Source organism: Emydura macquarii, unplaced genomic scaffold, assembly GCF_026122565.2.
Source record: "Emydura macquarii macquarii isolate MOO-44397 ecotype Brisbane River unplaced genomic scaffold, CSIRO-AGI_Emac_v2 contig_2432, whole genome shotgun sequence".
Classification (NCBI taxonomy): Eukaryota; Metazoa; Chordata; order Testudines; family Chelidae; genus Emydura; species Emydura macquarii.
In genome coordinates, this window is record NW_027132569.1 from 535,029 (window position 1) to 551,096 (window position 16,068).

The following is a 16,068-nucleotide window of genomic DNA, read 5'->3' on the forward strand; positions in this document are numbered from 1 at the left end:
TGGGACAGAGGAGTGGAGAAGGTCCTTCTGGATGTTGGAACTAATTGACGTAAGAGTGCAGTTGCTTGAAGCATTCTCAGTGGTGAACCCCTTCCTCTGGAGTTTGCAGAACTCAATTCTCACCATTTCTAGTAAGATGCAATATTTTCTTCACTAGAGATGGTTGGAAAATATTTTTTTCTCCCCATGAATTAGACATTTTTCCGTTTTCATCTAAATATTTCTTCTACAATTCTGGGGGTTTGGAAAACATTCAAAGCAATAAGTTTGCTTGTTTCTTTTTTTTTTTTAATAGAAAAAATAGAATTTTCTTAATTAAAAAGTTGTTCTAGAGAAATTTTTCAACCAGTTCTGCCCTTCACCAAAACTTTCTACTGAATGAAAGCTATAAAAGCATGTGCTCTTGGAGAGAGAGAGAGCCCTAGCCATTTGACTATTTTCTAAAGCTGAGGTTCATGAGAAACAATTTCTCAGGTGTTTGGGGTGGGAATGGGTTGAAGGCTGAGGGTTATGGTGATAAATGTGTTCGTTATCATGTTGTTATATGGCTAGTTCACAGGATGTTTTATACATTTTATTTTTATTTTATGTGATTTAATCTTATAAAAGGCTTAGATCTTGGGATAATCACTTATAAATCAAAATAACTAAATACATTTTGTTTCTCATGTGGAAAATACATAGTCCCTTTTCAAGTTATGTGAAGTGTGCTCCTGTACCACACTGATGGGTGCCTTATAAAAACATGTAATAATAAATGATAGCATGTACAGTGGCAGGCAGAAAACAGGAGGGAAACCTGCACAGTTATCTAAAATATAGGAACCATATCACTGAAAATATATGTGACATCTTAGAAGTATCAGTGTTATCTGTGATTACGGAAAGTAAAACAGGCCAGACTGTTTGGAGGGGAAGGTAACGGTTCTGTTTGGTAGTGAAAGTAGAGTAATTATACAGCAAGATCTCTGGGGACCCTGGGTGCCTTGAAGTTTTCTGTCTTGTTCTAAGCTCTTTAGGACAGGAACTGTCTTTTTGTTCTGTGTTTATGCAGCACCTAGCTCAACAGGGTCCTGTCCATGACGGGGGCTACTAATCATTATCAAAATACAAATAAAGAATAACAACAATCGTATTTGCTACAGGATCTTGTATGTGGTGGATCACAACCTCAACATGAGCCAACAGTGCGATGCTGTTGCAAAAAAAAGCAAATTCAATATTTTTTCCTCAATTTTGATAGTACTGCACTATTTGGCCCTGGTTAGGCCTCAGCCAGAGAACTGCATCCAGTTTTGGTCACCAATGTATAGAAAGGATGTAGCGAGACTGGAAAGCATCCAGAGGTGAGCAACAAAAATGATCAGAGGGATGGAATGGAAGCCATATGAGCAAAGGCTGAAGGAACTAGGTATGTTTAGTTTGGAAAAGAGAAAATTAAGGGAGGGGGGGAGACATGATAGCAGTCTTCAACTGCTTGAAAGGCTTCCATAAAAAAGATGGAGAAAAGTTGTTCTCACTTGCCACAGACAACAAGACAAGAGGCAATGAGTTCAAACTACAGTATAGCAGATTTAGATTAAATCTCAGGAAAAAATTCTCTAACTGTAAGAATAGGAGGACACTGGAACAAACTTCCTAGGGAGGTTGTGGAAGCTCCTTCCCTGGAGGTTTTGAAAAAAGGCTGGATAGCCATCTGTCTTGACTGGTTTAGACACAACAGATCCTGCATCTTGGCAGGGAGATAGAATAGATGACCCTAGAGGTGTCTTCCAGTCCTATGATTCTATAATACTGTGTGTGCTAATTTAATCAAGAATCTCTCTTAATCCAAATGGAACAGGGGATATTGAATTTATTTAGCTAAACCGCATTTTGGATATGACATAACCGATGCATCATGGGGCACATAACCCAGTTTCCTAAAATGGGGGTTTTCAAATAAGAGGGTTTAGTTAACTTCTACTATAGTTTTGTTTAAAACTGAGATCAGTGGAAGGGCATCAGTGAAAACTGCAGTTTATTCTAGCCAGCACCAGAAACTGAAGTGATGGTTTGTCTGCTGCTGCCACCTGGTGCTCATTCTCCTGAGCTGCTACTGCATGTTATTCTGTTTGTCAGGTCTAGTGATACGGAGGGAGGGCCTAATCAGGCAGCCCTTACTCCGGTGAGAAATTCCATCGAAATGGGCGTTTTTAGAGGGCGACAGACTATAAACATGAGAAGGGGTTGTAGAATTGGGCCCCATGTTGTTTCTGTTGAAAAAGTAAATCTAAACATAAACAATATTTACTAGCACCATCCAGTCTGTGTATTTTTATTTCTGCAGTGGGGAAAAGAAAGTTTTTAAATGCTTCAGCAAATGGGTCGGAATAACAAACTTGCTGGTTTGTATTTCAGTGACACTGAGTGGAATGTCTATGTACGGCATGGATACTGGTAATCAGTACGGCTGTCTGAGGGCGAGAACCAGCCCTTTAGCATAAAGGCAGAATGTGCACTTGTGGTAGTCTTGCACTCCCCCATTTTGGCGGTGACGTAGAGATGCCCTGCAGATGTGCCGTGCAGGTTAGTGCAAGACATGAGCCTTCCAGACAGAACCCTGAATTTTAGGTAGCACAAGGTTGTGTTTTCACATCATGCCGTGCACTCCTGAGGGTAAATAATAAGGCTGACATTTTCGAACGTGTGCCGAAAGTCAGGCACCTAAAATGTCCTGCTTTAAGGAGGTTCTGAGGTAGAGGTTCTTAAGGGTACTAAAAGTGACCTGATTTTCAAAGGTGCCAAACTCCCAGTTTCTTTTGTTAGAGGTGTAAGGCTTGGCACCTCTGAAGATGGGTCACTTTTATTTAGAGACCTATATATGGATTTTAAGTGCCTAATTTGGGCACCTGAGTTTAAAAACTGAGCTCTAATTTATTACAAGTCACTCTAATTTGTTTGGTTTTTTATAGAGAGAGTTTTAGAAGTGAGACCAGCCAATCTATAATCATATGTTGCCACTCAAGAGCCAGCACCACCTTATGATAGCTGCCAGAGACCTGACTTTTATCACTGTAGTAGCTTACCATAGTCGCACTGGGACTACTCACTGCTTAAAGTTAGGCATGTGCTTAAATATCCTGCTGAATCGGTATCCTGATGATAAATTGTCAGCAGCAGCTGGCTAAGGTGCAAAGGGTAACTGAAACATCTTGTAAGAAAACGTTTAGAGAAGTGGTGGAATATTTTTCTTATGGGGGAACCATGATTTGGAGACCACCCATAAAACAGGAAGTTTGTAGCAATCTAGATGCAAATTATTGAATGTGCAGGATACAAGCCAGGCAATTCCCATCTGAAATGAGGCAACAACTGCTAAACTGACAGTTTATCTCCTGGTGACAAGAAGACAGATTATGAATTTGTAATATTTAACCAGCAGTCTGGTCTTGATTTTACAATTTCCTTAATTTACAAATGTTTTTCACTATTCATTAGTTCAAGCATCAAAATGGAATATATTTGACAAATTTCATTGTAGGCTATTGTGGAAAAGCATCCTTTTGTGTTCCTGCTTTTTGTGTTTCTTAGTGCACACAAGTGAGTGTTGTGGAATTAGAATGTTTCTTGGGTCAGGGAATTAACCCTTAGGTAACTAGCTTCATGTGCAATCAGGATGAAAATGGTTGATTCCCACAGGTTGTGGGAGGAGAGGATTATGTAGTGGCTGGGAAGCTGGGCTGGATCAGAAGTGTTGTCTGTAGTAAAGTCCAGAATGACTCCACGCTTGGGAACCACATTCTGCCATGGCATGCAATCTTACTTTGACCTCCACTCATTATTTTGGTTTCCTGATTGCTCCCTCAGGTCTGGAGCCAGCACAGAAGAAGTGGGTTGCATCAGGAGCAGAGCTCGGGATAGAGATGAATTGACAGGAGAAATAGAAAAGGTCCTTGCTGAGAAGTGGCACAGGCCATGCTGGAAGGGCAGGCGGAGAATGTGTAGCTCTCCACGTCCTGTCAGACACCTGGCAGCACTTTTCATTGGAGAAAAGGGCAGCGAGTATTAACATCTACTAATATTTGACATGGAAGTATTTCCATGGCAGTGAGGGAGTAAAAGTTGGAGGAATCAGGGCTTCTGCCCTTTAGGAGGAGAGTGCTTCTGCCTGAACGAGGAGAGCAAAACAGTTGTCCTTAGTCCCTTTGTTTTCAAAAGTGGCCACTGATTTTGATTGCCTCCATTTTTGTGTGCCCAACATGGCACCTGCAAGATGAGCCACTGACAAGGGAGGAACCCAAATCACTGGCCACTTTTAATATTTTGGACTAATTCTGTATGGATGAAAATAGAGAATGTATGGTGCTTTACTCTCATTCTGATTCACTGAGAAACAAACTTGTGCTGGTAAATTAACAAGTAACATGTTTTTAAGGATCTCAGTCTAGATTTATGTGACTTATAGGCTTATGTGGCTCACCTTGCTCCTGAGAGTTGTCCCTTGACATCATTGGAACAGCTCACATGAGTAGGGTGAGGTAGGGTTTGACCCAAAGTGCCTCTAACGATCAAGAAGGAGTAAAAAGTCAACAGTTTTAGCAAGTGAAATAACAAAGCAACCAGACAAGGGGCTGGCTGTTTTTTTATTGACTATTTACATTGGTTTATGTTGAACGTTCAGATGATGCTCTTTGTTTTCCAGATATGTAAAATGGAACCTACAGTTGGTGATTATACCTGTTGTCAGATCAATGCCCGGCCCTGGTATTTGCAAGGTATCCTGGGCACACTTTGTAGTTCATTCTGGTTGTTGAGCTATAAGGGGTTTCAGAGAAATACTGCTAAGACCAGGAATGTACTTAGAACAGGAATGAACATTTAACGAGAAGCAATTACTGATTTTTATCCTGGCTTGCTGTTTGAATCTCTCTCTTCCCTCTCCTATTTTTCTCCCTGCAGAAGTGGTGACAAGAACAAACAGCTGCCAATCTGACAGCAGTGGATTTCTGGAGGAACCACTGGAGCCTTTACCTTTACAAGTAAACAGCTGATGCTATTCTTGAATGAGATTGGTGAAAATTTTGAGCAACACTAATGCCCAAAAGTGATCAGGTTCATGAAAAACAAAAGTAATACAGGGAATGGAGTTTCTATGAGATTTCCTGTGAGGAAAACAGGGAGATTTTCATAGGCAAAACATTGCATTTCTACCCCTGTGGAATACTATGCAAGGCCCAAAACTAGACTTTGTAGAACTATTCCACCTTGGCCACCCTATGTCCTTTTTTCCTAATAAAAACAAGGCCTGTGTGTGGAACTGGTGCAAAATTCAGGGGGAGAAACTCCATTCTGCTCTCCTGACCTCTTGTGTGTTTTCCCAGGAACCAACTAACCACGATCAGCCCGTAATCATGTACCAAACAACAGAGTTCCTTTTCTATTTAAAAATTCTTCAAGATAAAGTCCCATTATCCATCTCATCAAATCTAGTCCATGGCATTGCAATATTACATTTTTAGTGTCGTCTGATTTTTCTTGCAGAATCCACCTTTTCCAGGAAACCCGAACCTTAGCTGTGATACCCATGACCAAAAAGCATCTCTGCCACATAGAACAGCTCTCACTGTGTCACACCGGGATTTTCATCAAGAGCCAAAGGGCACTGTTGCTAATACCCCCACTGCAGATTGCAAAAACATTCTAAAGGTGTCTAGTCCAGAGAGAGAACACAAGGACCAGAGGGAAGAGACCATCCTCTCACTGATTGTGGAAGATGGTCTACATCAAACCTTCAGTGATCCGTCAGAGAGTTTTGTTAAAGAAATGCTATGTGATGCTAATAAGCAGGAGGTTGAAATTGGAAGCGGGCAATTGGCAAAAGAGGAGAGCTGTATACAACAGCCTACTCCATGTTTTCAGGCTGATAATCAGGATGTGGGAGATATTGTCACACCAGAACTTGACTGTCATTTATACTTCAGTTCAGTACATAAAAGTCCAGCTCTGGATGAAGATAATGGCACAATTCCTACTGATTTCACTGGCAGTGGAGTCTGTGCTGAACAAGAGGAAGGTGAGGGACCTTTGACTGAGGAGGATGCTGGGAAAGTGCTCAAGGAATATATCCAGGAAGGTATTACAGGACGTGTCAAAGGAAAGCAATGTGACATGGAGATTAGCAGTAAAGTGGAGACCCTGGCTCCAGTCACCAAGGCCACAAGTAGTCAGCAGTTTTGCAAATTGGATATTGATATGAACAGTATAAGCCACTCTTGTGAAACGGGAACACCAGAGACCCAATGGCAGGTCTCACAAGTGCAAAATGAAAGCAAAGGTATTTCGAACAGTTCTTTACAAGTGTCTAATCTTTCTGCTTATTGCCCAGAGGGCAGATCTGAATTTAGTACCCAGGAAAGCACAGAGACTTGCTGTTTGGGTAAAATATCAGGAGTCACCAAATTGGAGGAGGATGACCCTGTCCAAAACACTGAAATACACATTAATCCCGCTAAATCTGTTACTGTGCAAATGTCTTCAAGGTTAATGTCCACTGTGCAGAAAGTTTCCCTGAGTGAAGACCTTGGCAAAGGCCAGTCTTTAGAAATTAAATCCACAGTGTCCCAGTGCTCTGAGGGTGAGCAAGTAATTACTCCAGGACCAGGTACTTTGAAGGAAAGTCTAAAGGAGACTAGAGAAGCTTCAATTCAAACTGACACAATTGAAATGAAAAGAAGAAATCGGTGGCCTGACCTAAATCTTCTCAATCCATTCTGCAGACATGGTCATCTCACAAAATCGGTCTCCGTAGACACTGGGCTTTGTGGGAAATACAGATCATCCTACCATGAAACTTTGGGTGCCTGGTCTGCCCAGTGTGGTCACAGCTGTCATTGTTTCTGCTGCCATCATTGCTTCTTTCAGTGGGCCTGTCCCTTAGCCGGTCCCTCCAAACATCCGGAGGCCTGTTGTTCAAACCACGCCGCCATAGAGTTACAGCTTTTGAAAACGTTAAAGCTCCTGCAGTATACAGCAATGAGGAGTATTTCTCCAGTAAGTATGTTTCTTGATAAAATAATACGTAGAATCAGGCGCATAGAGAGTAAACTCATAAGGCACTAGTTATTTCAAGATCCACTTGCGCCCTGTTCATTGTTGTAGAGAAAGTGTCAGGATGTAGTTGACGAAACGGAGGAAAAGGGACAGTCAATCCTGCACAAATTGGAAAAATGTCAGAGATATACTTTGAGCCCAATTAAGTTGTGCTAGACTACTTCTCTCAATGTCGAGGAGTATTTGAAAGTGTATCTGCTAGGTTAACAGCTGGCCAAGGTGAGCTGGAGGAACAGGGTTTACAGGTCAAATTCAGAGATGAATCTAAGCTGTTGCTATTTGCTGCTTCTTCCACTCTCTTCATTGTATAAATTATATCAATCTGGGGTCCCCTAGGGCTTGTCTACCTACAAAGTTGTATTGCTTTAAACTATGCCAGTATATTCAAAGCAGTACAACCTCTGCCTCTGCAATGTGACTGCACTTATACAATGCTTACACTGATATAGATTATTTGCAGACAGGCTGGGACATAAATTGAGCTGGTATAAGGCACTTTTATACCAACATAACTCCATCCACACTAAGAGCTGTACCAGTACAACTATTTCAGTTAAATATGTATATTATATATATATAAACACCTAACTGAAATAGTTATACCAGTACAAAAAGTGGGTGTTGATCAGGCCTTAGATTCTCTCAAACCCAGTCAGCTTTGCTTAAACTCGCACATTCCTATCAATATGAAAATTGCACCCTCTTATGCATCATTCTGAATTTGTCCAAGTGAATCTGAGTCAAAAAAAGAGCCTAAGTTGTTGTGACTTCCACACTGAAGGGGCCAGAAGATGAAGTAAGTTACACTAGTTCAGACTCACCTCACTTTGACCCTGTATCCTTATTTTATCTGGGCCCTTATTCATAGCAAAAAAATCTAGTACTCGCAGAAGTGACTACAAATCTAAAAGAAGGGAAAGGCTTGTACAAAAACAGGTCAAATTGATTTTGTGATACAAGGGCAGCCAGTGTTTTGAAACCAAAGGGAAATGTTATGGTTTTCTTTGAATTTCAGCAGCTTAACCACTTTATGTTTGAAGATGCAGAATGCCCTCTTTTTTGGTATTTATAAATGCTGCTATATACTGAGTAAATAAAGGTGGAAATCACATATGGCCCAGGCCTCCCATGAATAAACTCATGGACTTCTGTAAAATTGATATGATACTATAGAGCCCTGATTTTCAGAAGGGCAGAGCACCTGAAAGTGTGACTGAAGTCAGTGGATGGTGCGGGCTCAGCAAATCTGACCCAGGTAGAATAGGGAACATTTTAAGATATGTCTACACTGTGATTAAACACCTGTGGCTGGCTCTCAGGGGCCCAGAGCCCAGGCTCCAGTTCAAGCCTGCATGTCTATACCATAATTAAACAGCCCCGTAGCCCGAGCCCCACGAGACTGTCACCTGACATGGACCAGCTGTGGTTGTTGAACTGCATGTAGACCTACCCTTAGCCAACCTAAAGCTGTGCTTACCAGCAGAACCAGGTGAAGCGTTTGCAACAGGAACTGAAACTACAAAAAAGTCACCAGATTTTTGACTTCGTTACCAACTCAAAACTGAGGGAGGGGATGGGGTTCATCTGTTTGTGAGCCCCCCCCCCGAAATCCATGGAACAATGTGTTGGGGGGTGAAGCTGGGGTAAACTGTCATGAGTTGTCTGCGACCTGGTGTGCAGGGTCACAGCACCACTCAGGTTTGGCCCAGCTGCCCCTCAGCCATGATGAGGTGTGGAACAGCTGGGCCAAAACTGAGTGAGTGTTGTTGTGAGCTGCTGCCCAGGGTCACAGTGCCACTGTGGCTAAAGCGGTCCTTGCATGCCAGGTGCTACATGACAGGTCCTCACCGGCTGGGAAGCAGGATGGACCCATCACCCGAGGGCAAGTCTCACCAGCAGGGAGGGGTAAGGTAAGGAGCAGGATCGGGATGGTAGGGGCTCCTGTGAGAGGAGAGCCCTCTGGAGGGCTGAGGCTCCTGGGACAGGGATGTAGAGACACATGCCAGGGTGGGATAGTCAGACTTTTTAGGAGGGGCAGCTGGGCCCCCATTTCAGATTTTGCCCTAGGCCCCCATAAACCTCTCTGGGGCCCTTCTAGGATTGTTGAAAAGTTCACAAAGCTTTTGAGGAAAGCTGGGCTGCTGGCTATTTGTGCACCATGAGAAATGTGAGAGTTTCTCCTGGGTTTGTGTTGAAAGTATACCAACTTGGTGGTTTCAAATGCGTTTCTTCCTTTCTTTGGTGCCTTTGAACCTGACACTCAAAGGGAAACTTGGGACGTGGTTAAACACAAGTGGGTCGAAAGTGAAGAAAATGATTACATGAACCCCTGTAAAGGGAAACTGATGAATTTCATGTCACTGAATTTGTCAGTACTGTGGTGGCTTTTCTTTGAACTACTTGCCGGAGTGCTATGAATTTTGTGACATGTGTCTCATTTGCCACAAGATGTCAGTGTTTCAGTACATTACAGCTGACTGGAAAACCCTTTTACATGGTCTGACTCATTTCATCGCCCTTCTGATGCGGGTGAATGCTTTTTCAGTCATCTGAGATTCAGGATACTGCAGGCACTGACTGCATACTACTCTGTTATTCCAGCTCTATTGTTTAAGCAAAGATGTGTTAAATCCAGCACTTGTCTGAGATTAATCATGTGAAATCCAGCCCCTGTACCATGGAAGGACCCAAACATAGTGGGAAAGCTGTGATTATGTGTGTTGGGTGTAAGGGACATGTAAAAAAGCCCTTGTCAGGGGTCAGCAAACATTCTTGTGTTTACAGACAGCGGAACTCATTAGCCATCTACAATGGAAAGCATTAGATATGCTGGGGTGTAGTCAGTGGGTCTGAGGATCGACTGGCGTAAAATCATGGGGACTTGCAGGGCAAGCAGTGGCAGGTTGCATCTGTGACTATGTTAGAATAATGGATGCTGTTCCACAGCACAAGGAGCCTGGCCTGTCAAGGTTGAAGATGCCGCTTTTCACTTCTTTATATGGAGCCAAACCTGTGCACGTAGGGTGAGCAGACAGCAAGTGTGAAAAAATCAGGCCAGGTGGTGGGGGATAATAGGCGCCTATATAAGAAGAAGCCCTGAATATCGGGACTGTCCCTATAAAATCAGGACATCTGGCCACCCTGTGTGCATGTGGGCTTTGCTCCACATGACAGGATTTGGTCCATAATCTTTGGAGTTAGGGAAGGAATCCCAGCCTGTCAGGGGATTTAAGCATCAAACATTTGCTAGAACAAGAGAAAATCCTGAAAGTAATCAAAATGTATGTTAACAGACGTCCGTGTAAAAACATAAAAAGAGCAAATAGCCATAAGATTATATTGAATTAGCACATTTTATTCTTCTGGGTATGACCTTTTCTTCTACAAGGCATTATTTCCCAACAGAAACAGTTTATTTCCATACCTTTTGAAGGCTCAGTTGCTCATGAATACAACTTTAAAAACAAGTTGTTTTGGTTGGGTTTTTCAAAGTGGTCATAATATCATTCTGTTCTATTCAAGTTCTTATATCATATTTATCACTGTGGTATCCGGGTGATCTCCAGCACTGAATTAGGTGACTTGACTAAGATTTTTTATGTCTGGTTCTTTCTTTCTTTCTTCCCCCCTAGGGAGAGGATGAGAGAATTATTTCTTTTATTTTTAACATATGCAGTACTATGTCTTTATATTAGCAAAGGCCAGGCAGAAGAAACACACTTTGATCTTGGAATGGAAAGTTGTGAGGTTTGATGTAGTTCAGAGATCTTATGGGAGTTGGTTCCACAGCCTTGAACTGGCCCCTGAGAAAGCTCTGTCTCATGCATGGACAAGCTTTACTCTTGTGGTAGACCATTCTATAACATGTGCAGGAGTTTCCAAAGCAGAACAGGCCAGTCATCCATTCATTATTTATTCAACTGTGTAGCTGACCTAAATAATTAGTCTAGAATCCTGTTCCTAACTGAGACCCATCCGAGAGTCTTAATAGAAAAGTGTAAAATCCCCAGAGACACACTATACTCTGGGGAAATTACTTCCTGATACCAATCAATGATCAGTTTATGTACAGAGTAGACATGAACACTGCAGACATTTGTTTGAACTTTTAAGGATACAAACATAGGAATTGTCATACTGCATAAAGCCAGTTCATTCAGACCAATATCTTGTCCAAGAGAGAACTAGAATGGGCGATTATGGAATAATCTGCCCATAGAAATTTCTTTCTAACTCCTGTCAATTAATGATTGACTTTTGCCATGAAGTGGGAGCGTTTATATCCTTTATAAACAAATGTGCTTTGGCTGTGTTTTTATATTCCACCAAGCAATGGTACTGGCAGGAATGTTCACGAAAACATTGACTTGTTAACAAATATTGCAAACTTTCTGCAAAAGCAAATTTTGAATTCATACTGGAAACCTGATTCCAAGCATTACACTCATCCAGTCAGGACAGAAATCTTATGATCCATGTGGCCTGTCCAGCTCAAATTTCAAATAGTTAATAATGGATGCTCAGAGCAATATTTGCAAGGGACAGTTGATGAGCAATCTATAGGCTGAAATATATTTGTATAAAACATTATTTGAATTGATTTGAGCAAATGAACAATCTGTGGAGATTGTGATGTTTGCAGACTTTTTGCAGAGAGAGAACTGAGCTATATATATGTCTGATACTATAGTTTGCCCACTTCAAATCTGAAAATAATTTTATAACCTTTGCAATTTTATCCCAGCTAGTGCAATTGCATTGGTATGCTTATTCTTATCAATATCTGAGCCTTTTATTCAATCTCTTTGCCGCCGTTAGTGATATAAAAGTCAGCAAAACTTTAACATCTACAAATGGTGGGTCAAGAAAATGTGATGGTGGCTCCAGAGGTACACTGCTCAACCCTTCTTTCAAATCAGAAACATGGAGCAAATTTCTGCCTTCAGTGATGCTCATGGAAATCCGGAGCAACTCCATTCTATGATTATGATTTACAGAAGTGTAACTAAGATAAGAATTTGACCCATTGCGTAAAGTCTATGGGCAAAATCCTGACCCCCTTGAAGACCAGGGCAAAATTTCCATTGACTTTGGCGGGGGAGGCTATGAGACTTAAGAAAGAAGAGCCGATTACTATGCAAGATATTTATATTCTTCAGAAGTCATCTCACTTGTTATCTGGGACCTTGTACCTATGAAAGTCCAACAAGCCTGCTCACGATATACTTGTTCTGTGGATGAGAATAGGACTGCTGCATCCTGGGCTGTCAGTCTGACAAATATTAAAAAGAAAGGAAAGTAGTGAGGTAGTCACTCTTCTTGTTCTTCCGTGTAGTGCACAATCCATGAAATAGAAGCTATGAAGAGTTCTTGCCAGAGTTTCCGGGAGAAGCTAGATGAAATTGAGCAGCACCTGATAGAGCAACAGGATCCTTTTTCCAGTGATATGTCAGATGAAGGAAGGTAATTACATCACTACAGAAACACACATAGAATGCCCATTAAAAAGTAACATTTAACATCAGCTACCCTTCTGCATCTTCTATATGTGCAAACACTCAGACTTAATCTTTTTACTGTATACACAGAAGTCAGCGTTCAGTTGTTCATCACTTTATTACTATCCATTTATCCAACGGATCAATATTTTCTAAACTTCATCATGTCAGTGTATGTTATAAGCAGTTTATGCTGCATTAAGTTTATATGTACATAAGGGGGGGGGCTTATAATATGTACCAATGGCTGGGATTCCTCATGAGTATTTTTTAAATGAAGAGCATTTTTTCATAGTTTTGAAGTGTGTGGGGGGAGGGAGTCTTTTTTTGTTTAGTTGTTTCGTTTTTTGTAATGTCCTAACTAAAAAGGTCTGGCTCCAAAGTTGCTTAGTTGTATTGTCTGCAGTGACAACTAGTGCCCAGGACTGTTTTTGTATGGCTGAATGGTTATTCCCTATGAATTCATATAAGCAAAGGCTAGAAGAGAAAGGGAGGATCCTATATGAAATGTTTACAGTTGGGTCTCTGACACACACACACACACACACACTAATTCACATTATTCAGAGGGCTGTGACCTGCACAGCGAAATACAGTAAAGGCACTACATGGCGCTGGTCCTGTTAGGTTGTTAGTCTGTAGCATGCTCTGTGGCACTATGTATGAAACTGCAGAGTATGAATGGCATGAATGAGAAATGGATGCTTTGCTGAGCGTTACCATTCACCTGATTGTTGTTCTTCTGTCTTCTACAGGGAGGAAAAAAGACAACTGCAGGTCTTGCGTCATGCTGTTCGTCGTGAGATTTCTGAGCTGGAATTCCAGCTGAATGATCAATCTCGACAGGCTAGGGAAGGAATTCTAATGGTATGTTGTACAAGCAGCTATTCTTGGGAAATACGGTAAAAAGGAATTTAGTTTAAAGACTCTATCTTATTGCCTTTACCAGTGTAACGTCACAGTGAGTGGTGCATGTTGTCCTCTCTGGCTCCCACTTGCATTTGTTGACCATCAAATCAACAAGGTTAAACTGTGTTAGCTTGTACACCTTTGGCCAAGATTGTCAAAAAGTCTAATGCTTCTGGCGGCTCCAATTTTTGGGTGTCCAACGTGTGACTCCTTAAAGGGCTTTGATTTCCAGAAAGTGCTGAGGTCAAACCATCTGAAAATCAGCCCCTTCTAGGTGCTTCCAACTCGGAGACACTCAAAATCTCTAGTCATGCTGGCTGCATTGTTGCTCTTTCAAAGTCTAAAACATGTTAAATCCAGCAGGTATTGTATTAACAAACTGCTGTCAGATGCAGAGCAAATGTGAACGGAAAGAGAGAACCTTGTATGTTGTCAGATCTACAACTCATCACTTGTTTCTTGTCATTTGTGATTTTACAATCAAAAACGTCATCAACTTTCCTCCAAATCCATTGTTGTAGTTATAGAATTGCTGCATGAATTTCAGTTATGTAAGTGTACACTCAAAATAAGCCATTGCACTGTTAACTTCACAGTGCAGAATTTTTCAGTTACTGAAGGCTGATGAGAGCCTGCAAAAAAACAAACAAAAATTCCTGGTAGGTGCAATGGGGATTCACTGCCATCATCTGCAGTTAATATGAAAGAGGCAGAACAGCAGGCAGGACCAGGCAGTAGTGAAACAGCTGATGCACACAGAAAACATATCATCCCGATTAAGCAACAGTTGCTGCCAGTTGTATCCCGTTAAGTGTAAGTGTCAGCCCTGTTAAACAACAGTTGCTGCACTAAAGCATTGTACCCATCCACCCTCCCTTTACAGGTTCTGGTCGATGTCTTAAGGTAGCATGTCTTTACCTGTTTTTCTCCAGCTCAGGCATAGACCTGTTTTGCTTATGTGGATCTGCTACAAAAACACCCAACTGCACACTGAGTTCTGAGCCCATTTAGATAGAAGAATATTAGGCAAGGGGATGAGTACAGATCCATGAGCCGAAAGGGGATGAGGGACTGAACGGAATTCAACAACAGTGTAATAAGAGCACCCACCATTCCCCCACCTCTGCAGGTGCCTGAAACCTTGACCCCACAAACACACACACACACACCCAATCCCTCCACTTCCAGCGGGGTGCCCACAGATCTGGGTTGCACTAGCCTGGTGAAGTGGCTGCTTACTCTGGGCCTGGTGGAATTTGCTGCTCCATGGCTACTCAGCCTTCCACTGCCTTCAGGATACATGTGACCCTAAATCCCCAAGGCTCACCCCCCAGTCCCAGGACTTCTTCCCCTCCCCCATGCACTGTCTCCAAAACACATGCTACTGTCAAGGTGACAGCTCCCTCCAGCTCCTCCCCACCGTCATGGTTCTTGCCCCTCCAGCTTCTTGTCCTTCTAGGCTGTTGACTCCCACGACTTAGCTGTTCACAGTTAGGTGCCACCTGCTGGCTTATTACATCCCTCCCCCTCCTTCCTTCTAAGATGATGGTGCCTCCAATCCTGCTGAAGTTACTTCAAATAGTCCTTAAAACGTCTTAGGTCCGTCTGTGCACCCACTGCGACCTGTCCTGGGATTCTGACACTGCTGGCAGGGGTGACGCTTGGAAGTGGTCCCCTGCTGAGCTGTGCCACCACCTTGAGTGTTTGCTCACAATCCCCATCTTCATCAGCCCTATGCTTTCTGACTCAGGAACATGCCTTGGGTGTAGGAACTGCCAGGAAACTGTGGTTCAGGATGCCTGAGAGTCTCTCTGCTGAGGTTGGTCACCCAGGGCTCCTGTGTAGGCTCAGTGTCTCTGCCCTGAATTCACAGAGGGCTTCAACTGGTTGTAATGTACCACAAACGTTTATCCACCTGGCTCCACAGCCAGCTCACGTAGCACCCCCAGATAGTTTCTTGGTGACTGTAAAAGGGACCATTAAGCTAGTCTGGTCTCCGACCCACACCAACTCTCTTAGCTTATACACTTCTCTAGTAATCCTGAGATCATAGAATTCCTTCTGTCTTTCTGTGGCCATAGCCTGGTCCCTCTTAGCAGCCTCACCGAACTCAAATACCCTGCTACCTGTGTGACATACTCAGATGGATTGCTAAACTTGTGGATAGTTCTCTGAAAACTTCAGCTCAATTTGCAGCAGCAATCAAAAAGGCTAACCATATTAGGAACTATGAGGAAAGGGATAGAAAATAAGACGTAAAATATAATACCACTATATAAATCCCTGGCGCTCCCAAATCATGAACTGCCTCCCTAGAAGAAAATGTTTGGTAAAGGTCACTACAGCGAACAGCTCCTTCTTTGCCCTCACCTACTAGCATAGGCCATTTCCTTCTTCCAGTCATCTTCCACTTGACAGAACTGTTCTGCTGCCTACCTCACTTGTGTCAGCGACCAATGAGAAAGGCACTTGAGGGTCTGGATACACTAGAATAGGAACTGACAACCACCGCATCAGCCCCATGAGGGTATCTGGGCATTCCTCAGTCCAGACGAATTTTGCCTTGTCC

At 42.5% G+C, this 16,068-nt stretch overlaps 1 protein-coding gene across 1 annotated transcript in view; it reads left to right on the forward strand.

Moving 5' to 3' along the window:
* Positions 1–16,068, forward strand: part of ITPRID1 (ITPR interacting domain containing 1) — a 56,790-nt gene that overhangs the window by 37,065 nt on the left and 3,657 nt on the right. The window contains exons 10-13 of the mRNA XM_067562443.1: positions 4,942–5,021; positions 5,524–7,032; positions 12,428–12,555; positions 13,346–13,457. Of these exons, the coding sequence (XP_067418544.1) occupies positions 4,942–5,021; positions 5,524–7,032; positions 12,428–12,555; positions 13,346–13,457 (1,829 nt within the window). The remainder of the gene's footprint in view (positions 1–4,941; positions 5,022–5,523; positions 7,033–12,427; positions 12,556–13,345; positions 13,458–16,068) is intronic.